The sequence below is a fragment of the Pteropus medius genome, unplaced genomic scaffold, assembly GCF_902729225.1.
Source record: "Pteropus medius unplaced genomic scaffold, Ma_sr-lr_union100, whole genome shotgun sequence".
NCBI classification, from domain to species: Eukaryota; Metazoa; Chordata; class Mammalia; order Chiroptera; family Pteropodidae; genus Pteropus; species Pteropus medius.
Window position 1 is genome coordinate 5,499,556 of NW_024341894.1, and position 16,756 is coordinate 5,516,311.

General features: G+C 41.0%; 1 protein-coding gene across 2 annotated transcripts in view; it reads right to left on the reverse strand.

Moving 5' to 3' along the window:
- Nucleotides 1-2,934: 2,934 nt before the first annotated feature.
- Nucleotides 2,935-16,756, reverse strand: part of RECK (reversion inducing cysteine rich protein with kazal motifs) — a 62,830-nt gene continuing 49,008 nt past the window's right edge. For both annotated transcript variants that reach the window (XM_039856875.1, XM_039856886.1), the window contains 8 exons: nucleotides 15,812-16,000; nucleotides 14,810-14,932; nucleotides 12,645-12,816; nucleotides 9,067-9,259; nucleotides 7,668-7,878; nucleotides 6,385-6,458; nucleotides 5,420-5,575; nucleotides 2,935-4,528 (listed from right to left, as the gene is read on the reverse strand). In XM_039856875.1, the coding sequence (XP_039712809.1) occupies nucleotides 4,307-4,528; nucleotides 5,420-5,575; nucleotides 6,385-6,458; nucleotides 7,668-7,878; nucleotides 9,067-9,259; nucleotides 12,645-12,816; nucleotides 14,810-14,932; nucleotides 15,812-16,000 (1,340 nt within the window). In that variant the 3' untranslated portion in view covers nucleotides 2,935-4,306. The remainder of the gene's footprint in view (nucleotides 4,529-5,419; nucleotides 5,576-6,384; nucleotides 6,459-7,667; nucleotides 7,879-9,066; nucleotides 9,260-12,644; nucleotides 12,817-14,809; nucleotides 14,933-15,811; nucleotides 16,001-16,756) is intronic.

Here is a 16,756-nt window from a genome sequence, read left to right on the forward strand (position 1 = left end):
GCCTGTTTCCCTCTATGTACAAAGTAGAAACCACCCCTACCTCCAAAACTGGTGGATTTGGGAGAGAAATTTCCCTAGGAAAGATCTCTCTGCTTTCCCTTTCCCTCAGCTGGCAAAGTACACAACTCAAGCCCCTTTGGCAACTGGGAGAGAGGAAGTTCCCTTTGAGAAATAGAACACCCTCTATGGGAGTATGTGGGTTTGACTCCCACCAGCCAGGACTGAAGGAAAACCATGAAATCATATGAAGAAAAATAAAATGTTTCCTATGGATTTTTTGTCAAGGTCATCAGTGTTGGTGGCAGGTGTAACTTTCTTCCCATGATGGAGCTGAAACAGACCCAGGCTGAACCTGGAGGGAGGGGACCAAGCCCAGGGGAAGCCTGGCACTCAGCCTGGCTCAGTTAATATTTCTTCGATAGAGCCCAAGATATTCACAGGACAGAGGGAAAGGAAGCACAGCCTGATAGCGAGGTTGGTGGACGATCTTGAAGGTCTTTGTGACATTGAAGTTTGATGCACATAGTTCCAGGCACACCTGGGTGATTCAGATCAGTCAGTACAGCCGGGAGAGAAGGGCAGAGGCTTTAGATGCCACTGTGGCCTGGCATTCAAGGCTGGCACATCCGATCTTTCCTATACCTCCCCTCACTACCCTTTCCCAACTTGCCAGCTCCACTGTTTCACCACTGAGGACCTAGACGCTCTTGCTTCTGTACCTTTGCTCGGGCTGGACTCTATGCTCAGAATGCCTCTCCTCAAAGCCATCTGGCAGGGCCTTCCTGTTTCTCCCAGGCCCAGCTCAAATCAAACCCTAAGAAGCCTTCTGTCTTCCCCTTGTAAGACTTTCTTCCTCATCATGCCTCCTGTGGCATGTTGGCTGTGCAATCAGATCACCTGCTCCTGTCTTGTACAGGCAAACCTATAACTGAGGACAACGCCACACAGGGGCTTAGTTGGCAGCCTTTCACACTAGAAATGAATGCCCCACAGCTTGTATCAAAGACATCCTAGTGACTGCTGTTGGCTGCTGCCAAGTGATACCATGCCGAGCTCACCGACTTGCTGAGAAGTGAGCCTTGCCTATGTTTGGGGCAAAGAGACCATACCTTCTATCCTCCTCTAAACGATTAGCCACTCGTCTAGCCTCAGCTGGTGAAGGCAGAAGAGGCCTTTGCACTGGATATGGGAATGAAGTTTTAAAACAACCAGGAAAGAGACCTGAGAAATGAAATTTAAATAACTGGAAGAAAGTACTAAAGTTATGGCATCAAACAGAGATCTTGCTACGGGTTTTCACTACCTAGTTAGAAACAGGGGTCCATCTAGCACACTTGGAGACAGTTATTGGTAAAATAAAACTGTTTTCATATTTATACTCTAACTTGAGACTGCAAAAAACCGTTTTTTTTTTAATTTTATTTTAGGTGAGGCAACCCTCGGTTGACCTCACAGATTGCAAGGAACATGTCAGTTTACAATCCCTTATTTTCTATTTCTTACGCCTATAGCACCTGGTCTTCTTAGGTGGTCTCCCTGTTTTTTCTTAAGGAAGATGCTATTGGTGGCCTTGGCATTCTTACTTGCCTTCTTGAACCTTGACTTGGTTTGGGCAGCAGTGTCTGCAGTGTCTGACTAGCCAGCTATGGCCATCTTGCTCCCCTCGGCCTGTAATTGGTCTAAAGGTGGGAATACAACCTGATCCTGGCCAAGGAGATACAAGGGATGACTGGTAAGGGATTTCTGAGAAATATCTTTCTTACTCATAAGAGGCACTGGCAGTAGAAGGAGGAGGCCCGTGGCTCTCATCCCCTTTCTTCTTGCTTAGAATACTGTGCTTGAAGCTCAGCTTGGAGCTGAGACAGCCTCCAGGCGACCATGAGGACAGAGCTGTGATCTCTTTACTATGGACATAAAATGAAGACTTGGTGGCATGAGTGACATGCATTGCTGTCCCTGGCCTACAGAAAAATGATGTAGGAGAGACCATCAGTACAGTCGAGTCTTAAGCCTGCGTCCTCTGTCCTGGAGCCCTTGGGAAGCTCCCTGATACAGCTGGCTGTGGAGGGAGGCATCCAGGAGGCAAGCAGAGTCTTCCGCAGGTTGGCCTTTTTGCATTAACTGATTTTAATTTTCTGCACTCATCCGTTACAGTCTCTGCTCTTTGTTGCCACTTTTGCTTTAGATACAATTATTTTATTTTCAGTCACTTTGGAAAATCCCCTTTTTCAATAGATTGGTCGCACAAAGCACCCCATTGGTTGTTATGAGGCTCTGGTGGCTGATGGGTACAACGCCTCTGGGTGTGTGCTCAGCCTGAGGGTCGGGCGTTGCTGGGTGCACAAGTTGAATTGGAAGAAATGACAGTGTCACTTCTGAGCAGGGACCAATGGGCCAGTCGTGGTTCTCTGGGTCTCTCCCTTCCCCTTTGTGAGGACGCCAGAATGGGTCCTGGAGCGAAGATGATGCGGAAAAGAAGTGCAGCTGCCCCACAGTGGACATGTGATGGGAGCAAGATGGGAGCCTCTGCTGTCGTCATCCATGGAGGTTTTGGGGCCTTAAATTCGGCTAACTGATAGACCCTCTCAGGCTCTGATCAACAGGCACTCTGTCTCCACAGTCCAAAGTTGTCACTGCCCTAGGAGATACCCTGGAGCTGGAATATCATGTCAAAGGCTTCCTGGGTCTTGGAGGGCCCGAAGCTTTCTTGGTCCTGAAGGTCTAAAGCTGAGGTCTTTGTACTTGGCATCTGCCACCACCTATCCTCTGGTCATGCCTGGGTCTGGTCTGACCAGCTCTGTTCCAGCTGCCCCACTTTCCCAGGGCCCTTGGCTTGGAATAATAGCACTCCCGTAACTTCCTATTCCAGAGCAAAGGACACAAGACCCAAGAATGAGCAGTGGTTTCATTTTAGATGTCCACATTGCCTGGAAGTACACATAACCATATAAAAATTATTTTTATTAAAATAGAAAAGCTTTCCAGTATATTGCATTGAAGACATTTATATAGACAAAGGAATTGCAACAAACATGCTACATCAACATTGAGATATTCTGAAAGCTTAAGTGCTCACTTTTAAACAACATTTTGGTTTAATAAGCATATTCTTATATATTTCAGAGGGTACATATAATACTGAAAAAAATACTTCATGTAAAATCTAAGTTTAGGTGCATACGAACAAGAAGTATTATACTGAATAGCTTATTTCAAACTGTGAAAACACATTCAAAGTATTCAATTTCTTAGACAACATGCAAACATTTTAATACTTAGATTGACATTTTTAAATATATAAACCATACTCTTTATAATTCTGTATCAGAAAAGAAAGTCAGACAGAACACTTATCTACAATGTGCATGTCACAAAAAGCAAATGTATCTTCATGAACGGAAAGTACTGGGTTAAAACACATGATTGTCACTTTACAAATATGGCTATTCACCTTCTTCATAATAAAATAGAAAAATCATGTATTATTTACATGAACTACTAATTATTTCACTTTTTGGCAATTATATCAGTAGCAGCAATTGGTTTAAAGGTTGATTTTAACTCGGATGAATACCGAATATATATCTGGTTAATATAAAGATGCACAATGCAAGATGTTTTGATGTGATATAACTTCTCCCTTTCACAAAAGTCACAGACACGTTTGTAACCACTGAGACCATCACAGTATATCAGAGTGCCACTCAGTTAGCTTGCTTTTGCTTAACACAATAGATGGGTTCCTAAATTAAATTTCTTTTAAGTTAAATTTGCCTGACGATCCACATGATAATTCCAAAGATACTTTATCTCTATTTCATATTCTAATGGCAGTGGCTCTTCACTGTGACCCATCGCTTCTAGACAGAGTAGGTATAATTATCTGTAAACAAACACACACACTAGGGGCCCCTTAATACTTCTAGGAACTCTGAAATGAAGTTTCTGTAATACGAAGCCCATAGTAAAAATGAGTTATCTTTCTAAAAAGTGACCATCACATTTATCGGTGATATTGAATATGTTTGAGTGAGGGAACCATCTAATGAGCAAAAGGGAAATTGCAAGGCAGTGACTCCTCCAGAAGGAAATATCCTCTTTTCATTAGTATTTGGAAGAACGTATTTTAACATTTGTAAAAACAAAACAAAAACCCTACTAATATTAGCAGATTAAAAAAATACTGTGTGGTGAGGTGACAAGTGCTTTTACTTGGCCCCTATTCAATTACGAACCAGCAGTCCTGCATGTCTTTCGCAAGGAAGAAAAATTAGATTGAGGGACAGTTTGCACTTTTCATGGGTGGTCAGTTACGTGTCCAGACCATGTGCAAGGCAAGGCCCAGGCTGAGGAGGACGAGGCGAGAATGGTAGGGAGGTCTGGCCCCAGTGCCGGCCGATGGCACACTGCTAGAAACCTGAACCTGGGAAATGATGAGGGCAGAGAGAGGGACATGAGACGCCAGAGTAGGGCTGTCCGAGTTGATAAGGGATTCGATCTTCTCTGCTTCTTTATTGCAGGCCTCAATCTGGAAGAGGAAAATCAGATTCTTTTAATATAAAACCACAGAATCCGTGAAAAGGTCAAATTCCACATATATCCCAACATAGAGAATATGCTTTCTCTTTGTCCTTTTCTTAGCCAAAGTAACATTTAATTATAGTCTTAACTTATTACATAAATAACAACAGCACCAACGGAAATCAAATCAGAAAAGAAACAATCCACAATGGCACTGCCCTTTCTTTTTCCATAATCCTTTCATTACTTATCCACATTTAGACATTATCTTTACATGGTTAAACACAGCCATAGGTAATGGACTTTCAATGCCTATTCACACCTCAGGAAAGCAATTAGGCTTAATGAGCTTTCTAATGATGGCAATTTATAGGATGCTTGTAATCACCCCCTTAACTTGAGCCCTATTATTTTGATGCTGAAACTTGGGATTACACAAGTGAGGTTCACCTCAGTATTGTGAGGAAGAAAAACTGGGGCCCGCAAGACCAGCTCCAGTGGGCTCCTCCTTCCCAATGGTAGCTAGCCCTGAGAAGTCAGGAGTCTATTCTCCTTTGTCACTGTGTGACCTGTGTCACTCCCTGTCTCCCTGGGCCTCAGTTGCCTCGTCTGTATGATGAGCAGATGCCGTCCATCTGTGCACACTTTTGAGCCACAGTTCTCAACCTCTCCCTCTCCCACTCCTTAGCATTTTGCTGTCATATGCGTACCCAGCCTCGGTTCACCTGGTGCAGCGCTGACCCTCAGAGACTGCCTTCCTCTTCTCTCTCCTGCCCAGCTCAAATGCTTCTCTTCCTCACCATCTAGTCCTAACCCAACCTGGCTTGTGCCCACCCCCTTCCAAGTCCACCAGACTTGAAATTGACAAGATAGCTGCACAGTGTACGCTGAACCCCACCTGCAAAGCTTTTGGATAATGATCGACAGGAATGATCAGGATCACAATTTCTGATTCAATGCTGAAATATCCAAATACATCACACTGTGGGACAGACACATGTGTACGAATTTTCTGAAGTATTTCTAGAACTGTTATTGGCTTTTTGTTTGTTACCTAGAAAGAGAAACAATAATTCTATTATCAAAAAAAAAAAAAAATTCCTTATTACTGCCTAAGCTGCCTTGCTATCTTGCCTAAGTCAAGGAGGCTCTTTGGGCCAAGGAAGTCCTAAGAGCAGGGCCCCAATAGGGCCCTGTCAGCTGAATTCTAAATCAGCTGCCATGGAGCTTTGTAGCCAAGATAAACACTCTCACCAGAAGTGTTTAAAAGTGACTGTTCTGAATTGGAGGCCATAGGGAAATAATCAGTCTTCCTGTAAAAATACAGGTGTTTTAATCAAAATGGGGATAATTTTTGAGCTAGAGGCTGTAACATTTCAGGAGCCCTGTCTTCATAACGGCAAACAGCAAAAGTGATGGTAGAGAAAAAGGAAAGGGGCAAAACACTCAAGGGATGGTGACTGGCTCTGGAAACAGCCCCCGGAGGACGGGGACCATGTGAGGGCAGATGCCCTGAAACCATCTGGGCATCTACCAGTTTCTGGCTGCCTAGCTTTGCCTCTAGTCCTAACTCTGCTTACTGTGCCAGGAGGGTACCTTTACTAAGAAAGGTTCAGGCTGTGATGTGCAGAGCAAGGTCACCACGCAGCCAGGGTGTGGAGGAAAGGAGCACAGAATCGGGAGCCTGACAGCCTCCATTCCAATCCTAGTTCTACTGGTTATGAGCTATACGGCCCTGAGCAAGTTGCTTCTCTGCAAATTAGTTTCTCCATCTGTAAAGGGGACAACACATTCTACTCAGTAGGATTACTGAGAAGTTTATCGATAAGGTTTCAACAGTACCCAGCGTGTAAACCAATTTACCTTTGCAATAGTATCCAGTTTTTCTTTGTCATATAAAACTCTTAACATCCCAGCACATAATGGGCAACATGCACCTGTATAAGAGAAACCATTTTACATGAGTTCAGAATTTCAGAATTAGAAACAAGGAGAATACAAAATAGTTGGTGACACTATCAACCCTTCATTTTGTGCTAAGAGTTATAGCTGGCCTTCCTAATGACTGCCCTTTAGATCGTACCCTGACCAACCTGGATCTTATAATTTATACATTTACCAAATCCTCCCTCCATCCCTGCTTTACCACTTCTCAGGGTGAGGTGTGGTGGTGTAAGACCACACAAAGAGATCTGGCCTTTCAAAAGACGTGGGTCTAAACCATGCTCTGCTTCAACACCCATTCTGTGACCCGGGGCATATGATCTCCTGGGCCTTTGATTTCTGGCTGCAAAACAAGGGAGCAGGTATTTCATGAGTGTTTAACTCTACTTGAATTTTGCAAATTATTTTGAACTGTTAACGAAACATCAGATCATGGTCTCCAGGAGGAAAGTGGCTTTGTTTTGCTCACTGCTGTGTCCCCAGTGCCCAGAAGAGTATTTGGCATATAGTGAAGCTCAATAAACACTTGATGAATTTATGGATGAGGAACACACTTGTTAGATCCAGACTAATCTGTTCTGTGCAGACTTGAGATAAAGTCTCTTCCGCCACCTCTGTTTAACTGAACAATATTAGACTGTAAGGTAAGCTGTTTTAAAAAACTGTTATCGCTTGTAACAGTCTGTATAGAACAAGACTTTCGTGATTATATGCAACTAAAACAATTAGATGCTAAGGCCAATCTAAGACAACTATTTTCTGTCTCTCTCAATTTCAAATGTTTGTGTTCATCAAAACTATTTCAATTATTCATTCATTAATTACTAATTCTTTATGAATTAACTTTATGGTAATATCTACTTTTTAAAGTAAACATTGTGCAATGGAACTAATAACCATAATTTTAGTAATTAAATACTGCTTTAACGGTTTATACATTGGTGTTTGGTGTAAGATTTTGCTTGAAAAAAGTTTGTCATACTGTTTTAAAACCACTGGACCAGATGATACTAAGGTAACCCATGGCTTTTCAAGGTCGACCCAGAGTAATGCATCTAATCAGCGTCAGGTAGAGTTAAAACTTTTTGAAAATTTTTAATAAACTAGTCAGCTCTTTTCTCCTCAGTGACTCACTCTCTGGAGGCAGATAAGCACGTCTTCCCAATCCCACCCCTACCCCACCCCAAATATTGCCAGCTTACCAGGTGGGATGATGGGTTTGCACTCAGCTGCTGAGAGCAAAGGACACTTCACAGCAGCACACTCTGCGACAGAACTGTACTCCGAGAGGACCCCAACGGCCTGGCAGGGCCCGTAGTAATCGACTGCCACACGATCTGAGTAGGCAGCACACACGCTACTGTAGGTCTCCCCATTGTGCCCACAGATGGGCTCTGAGGCTCTGCAGAAGGGCTGAGGGCAAATAAATCACAGTTAGCCTGGAAACCTCTATGGTGTACTTTTCCTAACCAAGAGTACACAGTAGGTCTCCCTATTTTCAGGAAGGAAAAAAGACATAGGTATAAACTCTGGGTCCCTCTTAATTAAGCTCCTGAGGTAGGCTAAACATGGGGTGTGGGGCAAGCAGGCTGTCCCAAGATGAAATGAAGAGTACTTTTCTCAGCCTCTTCGGGACTTGGGTGCTCCATCCAAGTGAAGCAATATGAGATAAAATCCCCCCTCCCTCAGATTTCTATTATTCCAGAAGTGCCTGTTTGAAGAAAACAAGATCAATCTTTATGCACATATAGAGGCTCTACCATTTCACACTGGGTAAGGGGCAAGGAGAAGGAAGAGTGGAGAGGTAGAGGGCAGGAAGACTCTAGATCCATCAGGTAGGCTAGGAATATGCGAGAGAAAAACCATAGCCAGGAAGAGGGAACAAGCAGGAAGAGAAGACTGGGAATTCAGAGTAGCAAGTTATCAATGCAATTGGAATACAAACTCTGAGAGAAAACAAGTTTAAGGGAAACAAGCTGAAGAAAGGATTTTTCAACAATGAAGACCAGGAAAGGAGAAGCAATTGTGTCAGGTGTTAGCTGCTTGTGGGCAGAGGATGCTGGGCCCAAAGATGGGATTCTCCCAGGAAAGGGGCAAGCACATAGACCAGTGGTGCATGTGGGAAGCCTCAGTGGGGTTGTCCTTGAGTTTATTTTTAAACAAGATTAGCGATTACACAACCTTAAAAGACCAAAAGATAAACTGATGTAAAAAAAGACATTGTCTTTGAGACATTTTTTATTACTTTTCAGTACTACAATAGGGACTTCAGTGGGAAGAATGGGAAAAGAACTCTTTTCTTGGTTGTTTTAACGTGCATTCTTCCTTAAGTTCTTTTCTTAGGAGTGGGCTGTAAAAAGTCACTCTCTTTTCCTGCTTTTTCATTGGATGTGCAAAGATACACACACTAGCAAGGAAGTTCTTCAGAGTTAGGAGAAAGCCAGTCTTGGGATGGTTCATTTTTAGTAGAGGGCTAAGTTCTCTAGATTTCATAGGGTTCACAAAAGACTCTCAAGTGATCTTACTGCTGATTCATCTGTAAAAGACCATAAACCAATTTTATGCTCTGTGAACTTCAGTTTGTCAGCTAACCACCTGTACCTGGCATGGGCCTTTGTATAAGAGGCTTTTCCCTCTCTGGTACAAAGTACAGAGATTGCTGTGCTCCATGTGGTTTGTGTCACAAACAGGATCACGGACTTGGTCACAGGTGAGCTGTCTTGGCAAACACTCGTATTGGCTACATCCAAATTTATCAAAAGTTGTCAAGCAGACTTGTGGTCTGGGTATGCATCTGAAAAACATGAATGTAGCACCATGAGTCGGGAGGGACTATGGTGGGACTGGTAAAGCATTGACAAGGCCCAGGAGGTTGAAGAGAAAGCAAGAGAGAAACTGAGAAACAGTCCCTGTCCCCAAGAGCTTATGGAGAGCTGGAGGGTCAAGCATGCATAGAAATTAGGCTATCAGCTAGAAAATTACATATAAAAGTTCCTGAGAACGAGTTATTCTGACTGAGGAGCCTGGAGAATGCACTGGGCAAAGGTACTATCCTGGCTGGAAACTGGAGGATCAGGAGAGCCACACAGGCCTGCCAGGCTGACGGAGCAGCATGAGCAAAGGTGTGATGCTCAAGACTCTGTGGTGCTGGAGGAAAGGGCAGGTGACACCAGGAAAAGAAGCAAAGGATGCACAGGGTAGAAGTGACCCAATATGAGACCCTCAAGTGGGTTAATGCTGAAAGCCTTGTAGTCAATAATAAATAAAGCGTTTTCAGGTCCTTAATTTTCTACTTGGCTAGTATGAGTCTTTCTTAAAAGAAAGCCTCGCACATGTGCTGAAAAATTCAGATTTTTGTGCTTACAAGGCTGAGAGCCATGTAATGCGCTGGTTGCGAATCACGGGGAGAATGCCACTCCGTGAAGCTCGGTTTTCCTAGTAATATCTGAACCTTGATTCATTCTCAATTCCTGAACTTCCTTAGAGGGGTTAGGGATGATGGCTTTTTTATTCTTTAGACTTTTTACTTCTTTCATTTCTATAAATGATATTTATAACTTCTATAGGAAAATAAGACCTATTAAAATATTGAGCTTTCACTGGGTCTTTGAAATAGCAGGATCTACAAATATTAGCCTGGAAATGAAAAAAAGAATATAGAAACTAACATTATTTTCATTTCAAAGGAAATTGCTCTACTCTCTTTAGGGATGAGCCTCCTGCTCTGAAATGACCACCACCATCACTACTATTACACGATTCCCCTTTCTCATGGGATTTAAAATTAGAATGCATGTAGTTATGGCTGTATGGAAATTTAAGATATTTGAAGAGAAATAATAGAAAAGGATATTTATAACCTCATTATCTATTAACACAGGAGGGATGAGAACCGAGAATATCAGGAGAAATTTGATAATTTTAGAAAGACAAACTTTATCAATTTGAATATAAAGAAATAAGAGGATCAATAGGAAAGGCTGAGAATCTGGGGCGTCAATTAAAGTAAACATGATCAGGGTGGGGACTTTGTCATGCTTACTGTTGTGTCCTAGTGTTTAGATGCATGAATACAACTTTTTATTTTTTAAACAATTATTTTTAGATAATACAAACCTATGGTGAAATTAAAAAAATTCAAAATGATATATAGTGAAAAATAAGTCTCTTATTCTCGTGTCCCAGCCACTGAGTATCCTTCCCCAGCCGCAACCACTATTACCAATTTCTTGTTTATTCTTCCAGAGATATTTTATGTAAGTATAAACATTTACATATGTTGATTCAAAGAGCATGTACATTTAAAATTTTGTTAGACTTGGCCAAATCGCCCTCCATTGAAGATACACCAATCCTCCAACTCCCTCTTATATAAGAGTGCTTGTTTCCCCACATTATGTTATTAAACTTTTTATCTTTGCCAGTCCAGTAGATGGAAAATGGTACACAATTGTAGTTTTAACTTACATGTCACTTAATATGAGGAAGGTTAAGCACTGTGGTAGATTAGTGAGAGGTTCATCAAATTCATTTAATTTTCTTCCAGGGCACATCCTAGTCTTCCTGGCAGTTAGTTGTGGCCAAGTGACTATGTTCTAGACAATGGAATGTGGCTGGAAGCAGAGATGAATGCCACTTTTAAACCTGGCCCATAAAAGCTTATCTGCTGGCCAGATGCAGAAGATACAGAGGACGAGGAGTCTATGGGAGCTGGCAGAGTCACTAGATGACAGGGTCCTGTCTCTAAATCACCATGTGGAAAGCCACCTGCTGAACACCCAAATGGTCCATATTAGAACCGTTATGTTAAAGTACTGCTATTTCTGAGTTTGTATACAGTAACTAGAGTTACTCACCCTGACTAATAAAAGCATCTACAAATGGTTTAAGAACCATTTGTATTTCTTTTTCTATGTTTATGTCCATGGTCCATTTTTCTATTAGGTAGCCTTTCTCTGTAATTTTCTTCTCAGTTTGTCATTTGTCTGTTACCATGCAGAAAATTTTCATTTTCATGTAGCTATATTTTTCAATCTTTTCTTTGGTTGGTTTTGTATTATACCCAGAAAGGACTTTGAGATTTTAGTTTTTTCTTATAAAAGCAAACCTTATTCAGAAGGGTTAGCAAATGGAGGAAAACGAACAAGCAAATACCAAAACAAGCCTCAATTCTATCTCCCAACACAACTCTATTATCCTTTTGGCTTATTTCTTTATCCCTTTTTCTTATGCACATCACCCTGTCTTCTTCCCATAAGAAATTTTGGGGCTTAGCTTTCATGGCATAAACTTTGCCAGATGGGAGACTAATTTTTTTTTTTTTAACACATGAGAAAAATCTACCTATCCCTCTATATTGCACCAAGATTTTAAGGATGGAGAGGCAACTGCTTATTTTCCACAAAATCCTTCCTAAGGAAAGGACTATGGCACTGGATGTGTCCTGCTCAGGTCTTTGAGGCAGCCAGCGGAAAAAAGAAGGCTGGCTGCCTAAGAGAGTCGGCATGACACCTGACCTGCAGCCACCACATGCAGAAATCCCCCAGTAAGGGTAGGTCAACTGTACCCTGAGCTCATGAGGAAACTCCAGAGAAAGGAACCCCTAAACAAATAATTTCAAATGATACTGAAGCTGCATTTTCCCAAGATTTCTCATGTCCGATCTCTAAAATGGAAGCAGACAAACAGAAGAAAATTTCCCATTACTATCACGCATAAATAGCTAATAATAAGAATACATCCGTTTCTGTGGTCTCGTCTGCTACCCCTCTTTGCCCCTACTTTGCCCATACTTTGTTTCAGTCTCACAAAACTGGTGTAGCTCCCGGCATGGTTCCATGCTATCCCCTCATTTCCGGCAGCCAAGATCTTTTCTCCTGGGACTCTCTCAGCCTTTACCAACACCTCCATTGCAAACCTTGCTTGCAATCTCCTATTCATTTTTGCAGCTGAATAGCACATCCTCTATTTTCCCAGGCCTTCCTCGGGCTGCATCAACTGTTCCACTCCAGGACCCCAATCACAGTACATTACCAAGCAGCTTTACATGGCTTTTCCCTGCTAGACTCCAAACTCTTCAGGGCAGAGACCTTTTTAATTCATTTCACTGTCTGGTACACAGGAGATGCTTAGTAAGGGCTCATCTTCAGTTGAAAAAGATAAGGAGCCATTTGACTTACCTTTGGTTTTTTGAGCAGGGGTTAGAATTACACGGATCCTTTGAGATGCATGATCCAAACTCAAACTGATGGTCTTGGAGGCCCACACAGCGAGCAATGCAAGCACTGGGATAAGTGCGTCCATTCTGCCCACACACGGGGACAAACTGATCTGCACAGTTACAGGGCAGACCTGAAGAAATGAAATAGCCTTAACAATGTGTACTTGCACATGCCCCTTTTCCTCATATTTCCTTATTAAGGCAAACCATTAACGATTACATGGGGGTCTCATGTTAAAAAAGAATTTTTAAAAGACCATTCCTCCAATCTATGACTGTTTGTAAAGGCAAGGAGGCCTCTGAAAAACCATTTATCTGCATAACGGTTTCCTTTGTTCCATTTATTGCCAGATAATTGAGGGCTTCCAGACTTTGATGCCTATAAAAAAAGCTATTGGTAGGAAAAGTAAAGACTGTTTCTCCCAATCTGGTGTATATAGTCTAGAATTTAGAAGTTTGAAGTCTGTCTTGGAAGATTTCTGGAATGCACCTACCTTACATTTAGTCCATAGAATATGGACTAAAAAATAAACACCAAAAACAGGACAAAGAGTGGAGGTTGTAAACTTCTCATATAGGTTCCTTCCATTTCCTTAGAGAAGAGGAAGAAAAAGAAGTAACTTGGGAAATTACTGTAGTTTTGAAATTCAAGAATTTTTATGAACATCTCTCTCTCTGAGTCATGTCTGTACTGGGAAACCACCTGAGTCCCAAGAAATGTGGTAAACTTTGCAGCCAGGAAAATCTCCTTAGAGTCTGCTAGCTAAACAGTCATTAGCTTAATTTATCCCAAGAAACGAGGGGCTGCACACTACAGGGAAAAGGGTTCTGCTAGTTGTAAGGTTCATCTTTCAAAATCACTTAGATGTAAATAAATAAATAAATAAAAGTATTCAGGTAAATCTTTAGTTCACTCTTCATCCCCACAGAAATTAGCAGAATGAACCGTCCTCATCAGAGCAGAGCAGATAAAGGATAACAATAAAGGACAACAACAACCAAGCAGTGAAGGCTGGTGCTCATTAGGTGGATACAGGATGAGGTGGAGTTGGTCCTGCCTTTACTTCTCCATCAGTCTGCTGTGCACTTATTTCTGGTCTCCTTTTGTATTTTCAATGGTCTGGAGACACGAGGTTGCTAAATCCCTATTCTGTTCTCCCTCACCCCACTCCATGTGTAATACTAACTCCAGGGGAAGAAGAATCAAGTTGCTGCTACGGCAGCATGAAATAGGGTAAGGACAGCTATCTGGTTCCTCTTTACCCAGACTAAAGGTATTTCAGATCTGGGAAAAAGCAGAGACCGATAGATACCAGTAGACTACACCGCTGCCGTTGACAACTGTAGTTTCTTCTTAAGAAAAGAGCATCCCACCTCACCAGATTTCTCACTTACTGTAGCTGGAGTGAGTATAATTCCAGCAGCGGAAAACAGGGAAGACAAGAAATTAGTATTCTTGACTGACTGTTCAGAAAAATTCTTAAGTCTCAAAATTACAATAATTTCTCAAGTTACCATCTTGGAGAAATCCCTAAGGAGACGAGAGGGGAAGAAGCCCATGTGAGGAGTTTACGACCTCCGCTCTCTGTCTTGTTTTTGGTATTATCCCTTGACTCTCCAGAAATCCGTCCCCAAGCCAGACTTTAAATATCTAAATTTCAGATTTTATACATCATATTGAGAGAAACATTCTTTACTTTTCCTACCTATAACTTTGTTTATAGGGGTCTCTACCTATATAAACCAGTAGGTTAAGGTAGGACAAGGAAGAAAGTGGTAAGAAAACCATTAGAACAAAAATAAACTCAGAAAATACATGGGTATTTTAGACCATAATGGTAGGGGTAAATGGGGTACGTTAGCAGGTAGGAAAATTCCATTTAACTAAAACCATCTCAGTCACTGGTCCTGTTCTTTTCACATGGAATTCCATAATATTAGTACTGGAAGGGCCCTAAGAAATCATTTCATTTAATGCTTTCAATTTGTAGAGAAGGAAACAGATCTAGAGAGGGTATCTTGCTTTTATAAATACAGGTTATGTAGTTACTTTACTGTGTACATCTGCAGTGAAGGGAAAATGGGTACAAGGGATGAGGACAGCTTCTGGGTGACCACGGTTACCTGTGAAGGTGCGACGGTCATCTTCTGAACTGTGCTCACTGAGGCACAGGCGGGTAGAACACACCAAATTGCCAGCAAAACAAGAACAGACATTGCAGTCAATATTAAAGGATGTTCCATGACCTGAGAGAAATAAAACGTTGTTCCATATCATGCATTTATAAATAGATCACAAATTTTAAATGTAATAGTTTAAAAAGTTTAAAAATAGAAATTCTTGAAAAATAACTTCTGAACATACAAACAAGGGAGTTAAATCTGTAATATTTATATTTTTGTATTTACATTCCACCATATCCCTCCAAATCCCTAATGTGCTGGTCTCACCAGACTGCTCCTATTCTCTGAGGATGCTTCTGGCTGCTCTTTTGCCTCAAATGCTCCTTTCCTCCTGGAACTCCACTCCTCTCTCCAGGACCAATACCAATGCCACCTTTGAATCACGGACTCTTCCAATGCCCTGGCAGTAATGACTAGCTCCCCGAAAAGCACTTCGCCTGTTCCTTTTTGGGGCTCAAATTCTCTTCCATTTTATCATGGAAAGCACGACCTTAATCCTTCATCTCAGTATGTTCTTATGTATAGAATAGGCATTAATTAGTGAAAGTTTCTAGAAGGAATGAATTTGTTTATTCTCAAAGATACAAGGTACCCACCATTCATTTTAGCTAAGTAGAATGTGCAAGCACGTTTTTGGCCAAGAGCACTCTTCTTTCAAATAAGATCTCACATATAAAACTTAGCATAGTGCTTGGTATACAGTTAAGAGTTCAATAAGTGTTAATTATTATTAGCTAGTAGTCCTTTCTTGAGGAGGCTTATAAGAGAGTTCCTTAGAAGTCCTAGTGCCTTGTAGAATATAGTTTGAAAAATACTGCCCTGAAGTATCAGATTTGTAGACTTACCCTCTGGTGAGAATCCATTCAATGTTCTTCCTACAAAGTTAAAATAACTAATCCCATATTAAAAACAAGAAACAAATAAATACAGTTTAAGACTTACTTTTTCTTTTTCCTCCAACAATACAAGACTTCTGAAGGTCTATACAGTGCATCTCCATGCAGTTTTCTAAAAGTCCACTATGTCCACATGAGCAAATTTTATAACAACCAACTTCTCCTGCAGATGATGGCACCTGGATTAATGTCCCTTGACGGACAATGAAATCAGAGGCTTCTCCCAATTTGCAACCTATACAAACAAAAATTAGCTGAGACAGTGGGTATTGGTCTATGATAATATTTTACGCATTAGATACACTTCACATAAGTCTTATAGGTACTGTGCAGCTACTAACAATTATGTAAGAGAACTTTCATGAAACTAAGGAATTGTTTTGGTTCACTGGTCAAAAACATAGTTTCTCAGATGAAAATTCCATGTTCTGTGAAATGGTGGTGATTAAGGACCTATATCCCAAAGTTAGCTATAGTTCTGTGCAAAAATGTTAGAAGATATGTAGTTTTTTATTTTGGGGAGCTTATCAAAGAGATTTAAAAATCACAGATACTTTAAAAATAGAGTATAAAATCAGACAGTTTTTAGAATAATCTTGATCAGAAAACTTTTATTGATGGAATATAAACATACCTTAAATTTTTAAAAAAGTTGAATACTTGATTGGGCTTAAGGAAAACTCATTACTTTCTAATTTTAACAAGATTTCTTATGACTCTATAGTTGATATATTATGGTATTACAAAAATATTATAGATGATCCTTTGAGACATCATGCTTATTTAATACTTTCCTTTTATTTCACACCTTAAAAAAATGTTGATTCTAACGTAATAAAGAAACATGTTTAATTGGGAAATAACTTTAAATTTATGGAGATAATTACACAGTCCACTGAGAATGCCAATTCTCCATATGCTAAAAAAAAGAAAAAACACGAAAAACATGCAGTACATATTCTCAAACATTACAATATGAAAGACAAAGTAC